The sequence below is a fragment of the Mus caroli genome, unplaced genomic scaffold (assembly GCF_978045245.1).
Source record: "Mus caroli unplaced genomic scaffold, Mus_caroli_1 scaffold_13, whole genome shotgun sequence".
In the NCBI taxonomy this organism is placed as follows: Eukaryota; Metazoa; Chordata; class Mammalia; order Rodentia; family Muridae; genus Mus; species Mus caroli.
Genome location: NW_028227268.1, coordinates 88,241,928 through 88,253,796, shown reverse-complemented (window position 1 = coordinate 88,253,796; position 11,869 = coordinate 88,241,928). Strand labels below are relative to the sequence as shown.

The 11,869-nt window shown below is 49.5% G+C and overlaps 1 protein-coding gene across 1 annotated transcript in view; it reads left to right on the top strand.

The window, feature by feature from the left end:
• The first annotated feature begins 4,914 nt into the window (after positions 1–4,914).
• Positions 4,915–11,869, top strand: part of Slit3 (slit guidance ligand 3) — a 587,543-nt gene continuing 580,588 nt past the window's right edge. The window contains exon 1 of the mRNA XM_021178434.3: positions 4,915–5,517. Within this exon, the coding sequence (XP_021034093.1) occupies positions 5,321–5,517 (197 nt within the window). The 5' untranslated portion in view covers positions 4,915–5,320. The remainder of the gene's footprint in view (positions 5,518–11,869) is intronic.

Below are 11,869 nucleotides of genomic sequence, written 5' to 3'. Positions count from 1 at the left end.
AGCGAGGGTTATGATTAGATCATGTCAGTCCCCAAAACTATGGAGGTAAGTTCGTATGAGAAGGAGAAAATTCCAAATCACAGCCACACTACTGAGTGGAGGGCCACCCAATGCTTCTCCGCTACGGATGAGCCTTGGATTTTAAAACACTTCAGTCGGTCCTCTTTCTTCTTTTCTGGGCACTTTATTTTAATATCACATAAGTATTCATATATTTGTCAGAGTAGATCCTGTCTTTATATTGATTCAATCGATTAACTATAAACTTTTATTTCTCTTTCTCTGAAGAGAATGAAAAACATCAATAATAATAACAGTAATATTCTTCCAAGTTCAACTTTTTCTCAGTTCTGATCTCTAGGAAAGAACTACAATCTACATAAAGGAGTTATTCTCTCCTTTAGTAAGATTTAACATGGACTAGAGTCTCAGTGAGAGTTGGAACTTCCTCTTCTCCTTGAGTCCTCATTCCCTGATTCCCTAAAGGCCTGTAGGTGGCTCAGTGAGGGGCTGTCACTTTAGGGTCCCTCTTGGTGAATGGGTAACCCAGCATGAAGGAGCACAGCAGCAGCTGCAAGTCAGTGGATGCACTGAGGGAAAGGGGAGGCAGGATTCAGGCATCAGCCACAGATGGGAAGCTCCCCAGGGTTAGTAATGATCGAAAGCCATTTCTAACGCCTACCTCCTATAGGAGATAGAGGATGAGAGCAGTTGCCAAGGAGACAGAGAGATGAAGAAGAGGGATGCTGGACACAAACTTCCCCCATTAGAAGGAGAAGGCAGGCACAAGGCCAGACTCAGGCTCTTGTGGAAGAAGGCCTATAAACCCTTTTAGCAAGCTCTGCATGTGGCCAAACCCAAGGAAGTGCAGGTGATAGGGTCTGTTTCCTAGGGATATAACTACCTCTGACAGAGGGCAGAGGATGGATCTAGGGAATCCATCAGACCATCACAAATGATTAGTCTCAGTGAAGAGAAGTAAATACACCCGAATAGAAGGCCAGGGGGATGGATATGTTCTGTGAGAAAGGATGGAGCCTCCTGCTTTCCCCTGAAAGACTGGGCAATGTTGGGTCCCAATAAGTAAACCTGTCACAGGATGCCAAATAAGCTGGCTAATTGGGAAGACTGTTGACACAATCACTCATTCAGCAGTCTTCAAAAGTTTCCTTACACCTGTAGGCACTGAGCATTCACAAGTTAATTCCGCATATCTCTTTGTATGCTTGGCACTTTAAAAAGATGTTGGGAGCAATGGATGAGGCAGGTTCACTGTCCTGGAGAATCTAAGAGTGTGGGCCATCAATGGTTCCTGGAGGAACTGATAGACAAGCTGAATCTGGGCCAGAGATAGAAGACAGAAGATCAGAAAAGGATGTTCTTGGGGGAAGTGCTGAGTGGGCCTGAGGGGTGGGGGTGGGGGAGGGGGAGAGAGAAAGAGATAGAGAGACAGTGAGAGACAGAGACAGAGACACAGAGAGAGACAAAGAGGGACAGAAACAGAGGCACAGAGACATAGAAACAGAGAGGGAGGGAAGGACAGAGACAGAGAGGGGGAGAGAGAAACACACACACACACAGAGAGAGAGAGAGAGAGAGAGAGAGAGAGAGAGAGAGAGAGAGAGAGAGAAGGAGGGAGGAATAGAGACTGAGACAAAGACAGCAGCTAGCATGCATGAAAGAGCTGACATATTTGCTGGGAGAGCAGATCCCATTTCAGACCTGCATCTTAGAAAGATTCTTGGATCTTCAGGACCAAAGATGGCTTGGCAAAGCCAAAGCAGTTAAACAGTGAAGTAAAACAACAAAGTAATATATGTGGGAGCCAAAGAGATCAACAGTTATACCTGAACCTAGAGTCCATGTTCCTGTCAGAGGACTACAGACTAGGTGGGGCCAGCTGCAAGAAGACCAGACAGGAGTGGGAATTGAGTAGCTGTCCAGAGGAGACACTTCTAGGCCTTCTCACATCCCTGACACCTTCCGGCTAACAACCTCACTGCGTCACCTTTGACAAAAGAGCTCCTTCCTCCCTGCCAACCAAGTGGAGTTTATTCAGAAATGGTACCCATTATTGCTTGTCTTTTCTGGTGAGAAGAGTGATTGCATGACCAGTCCAAACCAGTCCACAATTGGAGCCTTACTGGGAATTTGGAAAGATTTTTATGACCTCTTACCTTGGAGCTAGTCCTTGAAACCCTTTTCTGTTCTCTTCTTAGATTTCTTTTGTGCTACCCAAGACTTTAATCAAGCATAACGTTTTCATGATCCCCACAAGCTACTGTTATTAGAAAAAAAATTCATCTGACTATGGTGGCCTGGTAGAGAGACAGAACAGGTGAAGGAGAGGCCTGAAGTGGGTTTTCTTCAGGGGATGGGTGGATATTTGATTTTAAAGACTGGAAAAGAAAAGGGGAATTTTTAAAAGTTGGCTAAGAAGGCGTTTGTAGAACATCGAAAATCGTTCCACAGAATGAAAAGTTATCTTTGGCATATGGGCATAGAAAATTCTACCCAACAGCTTGACCCCCTAATGACTTACCCAGACTTCGGCAGTGGGGCTGGCGCATTCTTCCGTGAGGAGACTGACACATTGTGAAGATGCCTCAGAGTTAGGCAGAGGCTGAAACAGAACCGTAGGCCCTGCTCCACAACCTCTCACTAATTAGCTGGGTAACTTTGCACAGGAGCCTACCTCTCTGATTCTCTTTTCTCCTTAGGAAAAGACAAGAGGTGCGTTTTGCATTTGAGATTCTGAGCTTACATTCCAGGAAAGCTTCATGTGAACATCAGAAGGAGTTAACTGGAAAACGAAAGTCAGCAAGCCTGCAGCAAATCTCCAAGAAGGGGCAGAGTAAAGAACACCTTAATCTTTGCTGGGGAAACCCTTTCCCCTAAGAAGACACATGTATACCCAGCCACCGCCAGAAGACAGTGGATGTAAAACACCCAGATAAGGTGATTTCTAAGGGTGTCTCTGCCCAAGTAATGCAGGTCTCTGTGCACCCTGCTTTTCTGTGTACGCATGTCTATTTCACTTGCCCAGTACTTAAAGATGACTGATTCTGAAGAACTCCCATGATCTGTGGTCTGTTTTAGGGGCCTTCTCTGGGGAAGTAGCATATTTCAATGCCCGTGAAGTCATTTAAAGATCCAGTAGGCTCTCAAACTCCCCTGCAGCTTAAATAGAAACACAGAGGCTTACCACTGTGCTCAGAGAACCCACCCAGGTCCAGGCTACAGGGCTGCAGAGCATGCTTTTAGTATGCATGCATTTCAGCAAACAAAGACAACCCCACTTTTTGCTGTTCCAGACAGTCTGAGATGCTTTTGTGCCCTTGGGACCTTGCCCGGTCCTCTCTCATCTGCCTCAGCCCTGGTACTAAATTGGTTCAAGGTTTGTAGGAAAGCTTTGGAGGACTGAGGCAAAGGCATGTTTGGAGTTCTTTAATGCTGAAGTCACCATCGGAAGCAGAGCCTAGCTCTTTTCTGGACACCAGAGGGCGATGGCGGCAGCAGCTGGGCAGAAACAGTTCCCAAGAATAACAGCAGAGAACTGAATCTCACGTGTGTGCTGGGGTTGGGATATGAGTGTGTGTGTGTGTGGGGGGGGGGGGGAGCTGGGGGGCAATTGAGTCCTTAGAGCTAAGTCTCTGAAAATATGCTAGCTATAATAAAATAAAATTTGCACCTCAGCTATATATTTACAGTGTGTAGCCAAGTAGCTAAAAGTTCCCTTTAAGGAAAATGAAAGAATCAGAGTAGCATTCATATGAGGGAAAAGAGAGTTCTCAGTTGTTAGTGGTATGTGAACATACATGTTCTTCTCTGTATGTGACTGCATATTGTGTGTGTGTGAAAGTGCATGTATTTTATAGTTAGGAGTATAGGGGTGTGTTTGGGTGTAGTGTGTGTGTGCGCGTGTGTGTAAAACCAAGGCTATTTCAGACCTTCCCAGTACAAGAGGATCTCAAGGAAGTCTGGGCAATATTTCCTCCAGTTCCTGTCCCTTCCTTTCAAACAAACAAACAACATCATTCCTACAAGTATGTATGGAGCCTGTAACATGGCCCTTCCCCACGGCATCTGGAAAAGCTCAGACCAGCCAATTTAGAGCAGGCACTGGCAGAATGAAGGCAAGGCTGGGGAGGAGGGGGATGGGGAGTGGGTCCCTTGCAGGCTACTGCACTATTTTATAAAATCACATTCTTTTCTTTGATGTGCAAAGGAAGTCTGTCAGAACTGTGGCACCTTGATTTAAGGAAATAAAGGTCCGCAGGTGACATGATTGCCCCTTAGTCCCCTAGACAGGAAGCAGATGAAGTGATGGTGTCAATACCGGGGTCTTAATGACTGACTGTGACTGTGTGTCTGTGTAGTGTTCTCTAATCTGTAAGTCCTCTAGGAAATAGTTGTTGGCCTTAGCTGTGAATACTAATTAGGGTAGGGGCAAAGTTTCCACGAATAAATGTGTCAGGGTACAGAATGCCTAGTAGCTGTATGGTCTCGGATAATCATTTCACTTAGTCCAACTGTGGCTCTTTCACCTAAAAAATGAGGCCTAGTTTCTGATGCTCCCATGTGGGTATTCTGTATCCAGCTCGGTGACTGAATTAAAAAAAAAATAATGAAGCCAAAAGGTTTATCAGTTCTTGGCTCCCAAGAATAAATGAATTTCAATGTTTCTTTCCTGGCGGCCCGGGCTGGCCAAGTCCCTTTCCTTCCCAGTTGGGTCTCTCTAGCTCCCCTGCTGCCTCCTCCCTTCAGGCTCTTGGTTGCTCCAGCAAAGTTCCCAACTTAGTCGACGTGACGCTCAGCGCAGCCAATGGGAGGCGGAGCTGGTGTTTTGGGAGGGGGGCGGGAGGGGCCGGGCCCGGCGTCTCCGGTGTCTGCCCTGCTCAGTGAATGGAGAGAGCGAGCGCCGGCTAGCTCTCCGGGCCACTCCGGGCCCCAGCCGCCTCTGTGCTCCGCAGCCCAGCCGTAAGCCGGACTTCCCGGGGCACGGCGCTCCCCGGCGCTCAGTCCAGGACCCAGACAGAGCCCTCACCTCTACCGGCGACCCAGAGGGACCCGAGGGCGCTCGGTACCTGGGCACCGTGAGTGATGCGCAGCGGGGCAGCGCCAGCCCCACGGATGGAGCTGCTGCCGCCGCCGCCCGGCGCGCCCCGCTCCGCCCGCACCCCGTGCGCCTGAGCGCCGCGCCCGCCCCTCCTCCGCGCTAACTCCGCCGCCCGCCCCCCAGGCCGCCCGCGCGCCTCCTCGGGCTCCTTGTGTCCCGCCTCGCCAGGCATCCTCCTCTGGGTGCGGGCGCTTGTACACCATGGCCCCCGGGCGGACCGGGGCCGGCGCCGCTGTGCGCGCCCGCCTGGCGCTGGGCTTGGCGCTGGCGAGCATCCTGAGCGGACCCCCTGCTGCCGCCTGCCCCACCAAGTGTACCTGCTCTGCCGCTAGCGTGGACTGCCACGGGCTGGGCCTGCGCGCTGTTCCTCGGGGCATCCCCCGCAACGCAGAGCGCCTGTGAGTACCCACCCCGCCCGGCCGCTCAGGCCACCCACCCGGCTCGCTCCTACAGAGTCGCCCTCAGGGCGCAGGTCCTTCTTTCCTCTCCGGTGCATGGGGGACGACCCCTACTCCCCTACCCCTGCTGTCAGACACGCTCACTAAGTTGGGGGTGGCATGGCTTTGGGCAGGTGTGGAGAGAAGTGTACAAGTTGCCCCCGCGATGGGACCGCGTAGTGCCTCTCTGGTTGAGGGCACCGGGGGGCTTATCCGCTGACAGATCAGGAGAATAACGCTAGCAGAAGGCTAGCGCGCGGGGCGGGGGGTGTCAAAGAGCGTGGTGGTCTCAAGGTTTGGGGTTGGGTATGAGGGGTCCATTACCCCTTGCTTCTTAAAGAGGGAGAGGCGAGGTAGCAAGCTAGACGGAGATGGGGAGTTTCGATCGCAGAGACCTGAGAGCCTCCTTCCTGGACTCCCCACCCCCCAAAAAACAACCCTGCGACCCTCCTGGAGATCAGAATGGACCAGCTGCTGTGTGGCTGTCCTTGCAGGGAAAGTTGAGTGTGTACGAGAAGGTCTTAACTTCTGAAAATCCGGACGGATTCTGAGTGGGTGCTCTCAACACCCTCCCTGCCTGGAGCGCAGCATTGGGGATGCCAAGTTGCAGCCCGGGTGAATTTTTTATGGCTGGGTTATAAATGCCTCCCCAAACGGGCCAGAGAATGGAAATGCTGACAGCCCTTTAAATGAGACCTAGCGCTATAATCTTACAAACCGCACTCAGCCTCGGATCCTGGGGTTGGCAGCTAGCGGAGAGGCTCTTGGAGAGTGGGGTGGATTGACCCTCGTTTTAACCCCAATTGTGCAACCAAATATTTACTTTTCTTATGTCAGCGTTTTGGAAAGATTTATCATTTTGATCCTCACGACCAAATTCAAAATTTGGCCTCCGGGGATGGGCTCCTTTTAGTCCACAGTTGGGGGCGGGGTGAGGGAGTATGGAGCCCTGGTGGTGGAGGGAGCTGGAGCCTCAGAGTGGGTGAGGGCTTGCCCTAGTCACAATTCCAGCCATTGCACTGCACAGTTGCTCTCTACCCAGCCTGTCTCAAGGGTTAGCATACAGGTAGTTCTTCTTCAGTCCTGCCTACTTCAGGTCAGGAAAGAGCCGGGTTGTCCTAGCTGCCCACCACTGTTAGCACCCCTACCGCCTCCCCCCACCTCCCCCTTTCTTCTTGGCTGTCTAGGCAGAGACTTCCTAGAAATGCTTTCTTTATTCTGGGTGTTTTCTTTTGTTTGTTGTTTTCAAAGTGCAGTGATTGTTCTGTTGTTTAGACTGTAGAAATTCTGGAGGGCTGGCCCTGAGTCTTCATTAACACCAGGAAATTAGGATCAGAAATGCAAACCGACCTGCCCAATAAAACAGGGCAAATATGCCACCAGAGAAAGAGGCTGGAATCCAGGCATCCACGCCTTCATTCAGGTTTTGTATTAGACCCTATTTGTGAAAAATCTCATTTAAATGGTATTTTTTAGGTATGTATAAACGAAGTTCCCCTTCTCACATGAATGCTGCAGACAAGTTAGTGAGATGATAAATGTTTAGTGGGTGCTTATCTGAGACATGTTGCATTTCCCTTCTTCCTTGAACCTCCCACGGTCCTATTTCTTACATAGCCAATACCCATTACTCGGCCTCATCCCATCTGTCCTGCATCCATGGTCATGTAACCGGTTAGTCCCAGCCTGCCAGGCTTCTAAGCCCAGGTCTCCCACCAGTCTGTAGACTCCTTGGAACCAGAGTCAGTTTGGGCCAAGATCTCTATAAACAGACCGTCATGAGAGGGCCTGGCTGGGTCCTGTAGCACCAGGTTGCCTCTGCTGTTGGTATATACTGCCATCATTCATCTTGCTTTAACACCAGCTCTTTTTACTTGGGGTCGTTATTTTTCGTAGTCAGAATCACAGAGTCAGCTTGGGAGGATCAGGACAGCAGGCCCCTCTCTTCTGGCTAGTCAGAAGTTTTCAACACCTGTAGCCAGTATGCCACCAGCCACTACCCCTGGAGACCCTGAGGACTTGGGACATCTCCTTCGATCTGCAGCTGTAGATAATTGATAAAGACCTGAACCCAGGCATTCCCAGGGGTCCCTCTTGCTATAGCCATGGTGACTACCCAGCATGGGCAAATTAGGTGCTGCTCTGCCACGTCTGTGGTTGCCTAGTGTAGCGTTGGTCACTACTATAAGGGCATGCTTGAGACAGAGCTGAGCTCTTAGCGTCTTTCTAAAACTGGAGCCTTTTAAGGACAAGCCGGGTCAGGGCCACCTCGGGTTTAAGGGCAGCCCACCAACAGCCCTTCACCACCCATTGGGCCCTCAAAGACTCTAATGGGGCGTTGTGGAACTGTTCTTCGACACCACATTAAGGATTTCAAATTTGTCATTCCCCCTCCCTTCCATCCAATAAACATTGCTTGAAGCTTCTATAGCATTCCTATCCCTTGTCCATAAAATCATTGCATACACAAAGGAAAACCAGCACTTCAGCTTAAAGGATGTGGGCAAAGGTCGGAAGTGGGAACCTTTTTTGATGAACCCTTTAAGTCCCCTGGGGGGTCCTTTAGTCACGGGACACTGATTTTTATCAGCAGAACCATTAGAAGAAGCTCATGACCTTCCAACAGTCTGGCTTCTGATCCCCACTGGTAAAACTGTGTTGTAAAACAAAGACACGGTGCTTTCCCCAGCCTCCATTTCTGTTACTGTCTTCCAGAAAGTCCTTTTGTGAAGGAGTGTGTGTGTGTGTGTGTGTGTGTGTGTGTCTCCCCTAGTCATATGCCCTTAAGGGCAGCCTGAGCGGGAAGGATGTAGTTCCCATTTGGACTTGGCTTCAAGCTAGGAGTGGGGTCTGAATTATTCGTCATTAAGTCACTATCAGAGTTGGGGGATTGTCTGTGTTCCAAGTTCTTCCCCATAATGTCAGCACATCACACAGAGAAGGAATGCCTGTCTTTTATAAACTACTGACAGTTTTTCCCCTCCTAGAGGAGGAGGTGACACCCACAAGCAAGCTAAATAAACGGAGGGGAGAATTCGGTGTCATTTATTATCTGAGCAGCAAAGACAGAGGCCCAGGAAAGAGAGGAAGTGGATGGAGTTTCTTGAGACAAAACATTTACCAGGGAGTGCAGGGTAAACAGATGTTGCATTTGTCCTTCTGAGTACAAAAAGAACCCACAGATGTAATTCTTCCTCGACCACAGCCTCCGCCTAGATGAGAATGAACCCCCATGTGGGGCCCCTTCTCCCAGCCTCGCAGAGGCAGGCAGAGGCCCACCTCTCACCCACAGCTAGGTGGTGGCAGTGGGAGTCAGAGTGGACATCTTTGCTTTTTTTCCACTTGGCTCCAGAACATGCTGGAAACTGCTGTATTTAAATAAACATTTCCTGTTTGCTAAGGAGAGCGGGCGAGAGTCTGAAACGTGAGAATGTGGTAACTTAATTTTCTCCATCACTCCAGATGACAGCGAGCTTTGCCGGTGGTTGGGTCCAATAAAAACCGACACCATGTCATAGGCCTTCCCTCACTTGACCACAGAGGGCCAGAGGTCAAGTGGGAGACTTTCCAAGATGTTCAACGGCCAAGCCTAGCGTTTTTCTGGTACTTCCAGCCTTCAGGGCCAGCTTAGGGGACCAGAGACTATATGGCAAGTTATGGGGCCTCTCTGGACCAACCATGGTGATATGGCTTTTCAGAGAAGCACGGGACTCTCCTGAATCCCTCCTGAGCCAGGAGGATCTGTCCTCCAGCATATTACTTTGAACAGATCACTGTACCTCTGGGCTTCTTTCCTTAAAAGTAGGATTGGAGTGTGGGCTTGGTGACTTTTTTCTTGTGTAATCACCCATTGACTCCTCATCTGTGCCTAGGCCAGTGTTTGGCACCTGGGAAGTTTTCAACAACTATATCGTGAATGAACCTAAAAAACAGGGCAGGATGGGCTCTCAGAGATTTGCATTTTAACGAGTGGCTAAGGGCTACCTCCTAGTAGCCTATTACATGAGATACTGTTTATCTAAAATTCGAATTTCATGAACTAGAATTACTGCCTTGGTAGAGTTCCCCCAAGACTCTTAGTGCCTGATCCACTCTGAAGTCTCATTGCTAGGCGTTGCTTAGCAACATTGCAACACTCCTACTGTGCACATGCCAATGGAAAGAGCCAGTGATCCTGACTACTTCTGCCCCTGGACTTTCTAATCAGGACCTCATCAGTGGCATCCTGGGCTCTCTGTGGTTTTTGATTGCCACTCTTCTGGCATTAATTGATGTGTATTTGGAGGGTCATTATTGAGTTTTGTTTCTGCTGGTCGTCTGGGTTTTCCATTCTGCCCTGGGTTTTGCATTGTTGTTTTGTTTCTCTGTAGTTCTGTTGTCTGAATTCACCCCCCACCCCCACCCCACACACAGCACATTTGGGAAAGTGAAAATAAAGAGCCTGGTGAGGTTGGGCAAGAATCCTTCGTTGCCCTCTAGGCCATTTGGAACATGGGCTTCTGGCAGCTTTGGAGACAAAGCTTGGGTTTGGAGGCCTGTTCTGTGGCATGCATGCCTGCTCTGCACCTCTGACGATGCTGTGCCTCTCTGGACTGCAGTATGTCTAATCCCTTTGTAGCTCACTTCCACACCTGTAACACAGAGATGATAGTCACACGAGGCTGCAGCCCGAGGCAGTCCTCACAGTGTGCTCTGCACGGTGCCTGCCGTATTGTCCATTCATTTTCATGGCTGGGATTGTTTACCCAACTGCAATGTATCCAGCTGTAAAGTATGCATAATACCCGTTCCCTTTTGGGAGGGATTAAAGTGATCTTGTCTAGGAAGTACTTAACGGTACCCAGCACATAGGAGCCCTCCACAGACTTGTAATGCTACGGCTGTGTTTCCATTCGCTCATTTCGGTCTCTGTCCAGCTGGATGGCTTAGGATGTTCACTCGAAATTTTGTTCCAACACAAAGCCCGGTGGAAGCAGGCTCATCGTCGCCTGCACATGGGCCGTGGGCTGTGCCCAATACACTCATGCTTGGTCTCCTTCTCTTTGCATCTGTCTCTCCATCCTGCCCCGGCAGCTGAGCCCAGGTTGGCCTCTCTGTTCCATCCAGAAGGGATTATGGTTGGAGTGGCTTCTTCTATCTTTTTCATCTGCATACTGCTTTGTGTTCTATTTAAATAAAGAATATATTTTATTTCTTTATTTAGAGGAGGGGTCGGTTGGAGCTTCGTGGGGATTTCTTGGTCCTGACTTTCTGGGTTCACCCGCCTTCCATATTTCTGTGAACGGTCCCTTTTTTTCTGATTCCCAGTGTCTGCCTCCATACCGTTTTTACTTGAAACAGCTGTATTTACTAGCACATGTCACTCTCACTATGTACGATGGTTTGAACCTCTTTTTTCTTTTTCTTTTTAAGAAATGCTGAGGGAAAAAAAGGAAATCTGAGTAGGGAGGGGCCTCACAAAGACCACACTGGTTCTGAAAGGGATGGGTGCAGAGGTGCTCAGTGGGAGCACTGGGATGATTTCTGAGGCTCTCAGAGGTGCTCAGTGGGAACACTGGGATGATTTCTGAGGCTCTCAGAGGTGCTCAGTGGGAGCACTGGGATGATTTCTGAGGCTCTCAGAGGTGCTCAGTGGGAACACTGGGATGATTTCTGAGGCTCTCAGAGGTGCTCAGTGGGAGCACTGGGATGATTTCTGAGACTCTCCCTGATTCATGTGGACATCAGCCTTGCTCTGGGAGAGGCTCATTCGAGCATCTTCAGCTCTGTGTCCTGCAGACCAGGACTGGCTTTTGAAACTGCTGCTGCTGACTGCCAGATTGCCAGGAGGCTTCCCCTCCTCCATCCTGTGGTCTTCATGGTTTTATAGGCATTTACCATGTTGGATATATTGGTCCCCAGGAAGAATTGGCTAAGGGTGTGATTGAAAATCCTCAATACTGGGTGGATTAGAGGTGGTGAGAAGGCTAAGGTTAAAGATGTGGACTCCAGAACCAGGCAAAGCTCCTGGCTCTGTCACTGGCAAGCTACGCCAGGTTTCTGGGTTGTAAAATTGAATTATTAATTTTTAATGTTTTGTTTCGTTTTTTGTCGATTGTTTGTTTTTTGAGATAGGGTCTCACTACATAGCCTTGGCTGTCCTAGAGCTCACTGTGTAGACCAGACTGGCCTCTAACTTACAAATTCTCCTGCCTCTGCCTCTTGAGTGCCGGGATTAAAGGCTTGTACCACCAGGCCCTGCTTTAGTACCCATTCTTTATAAGCATTAGGAGTATTAGGGAAACTCACAAACACTTCCTAGAATATTGCAAAC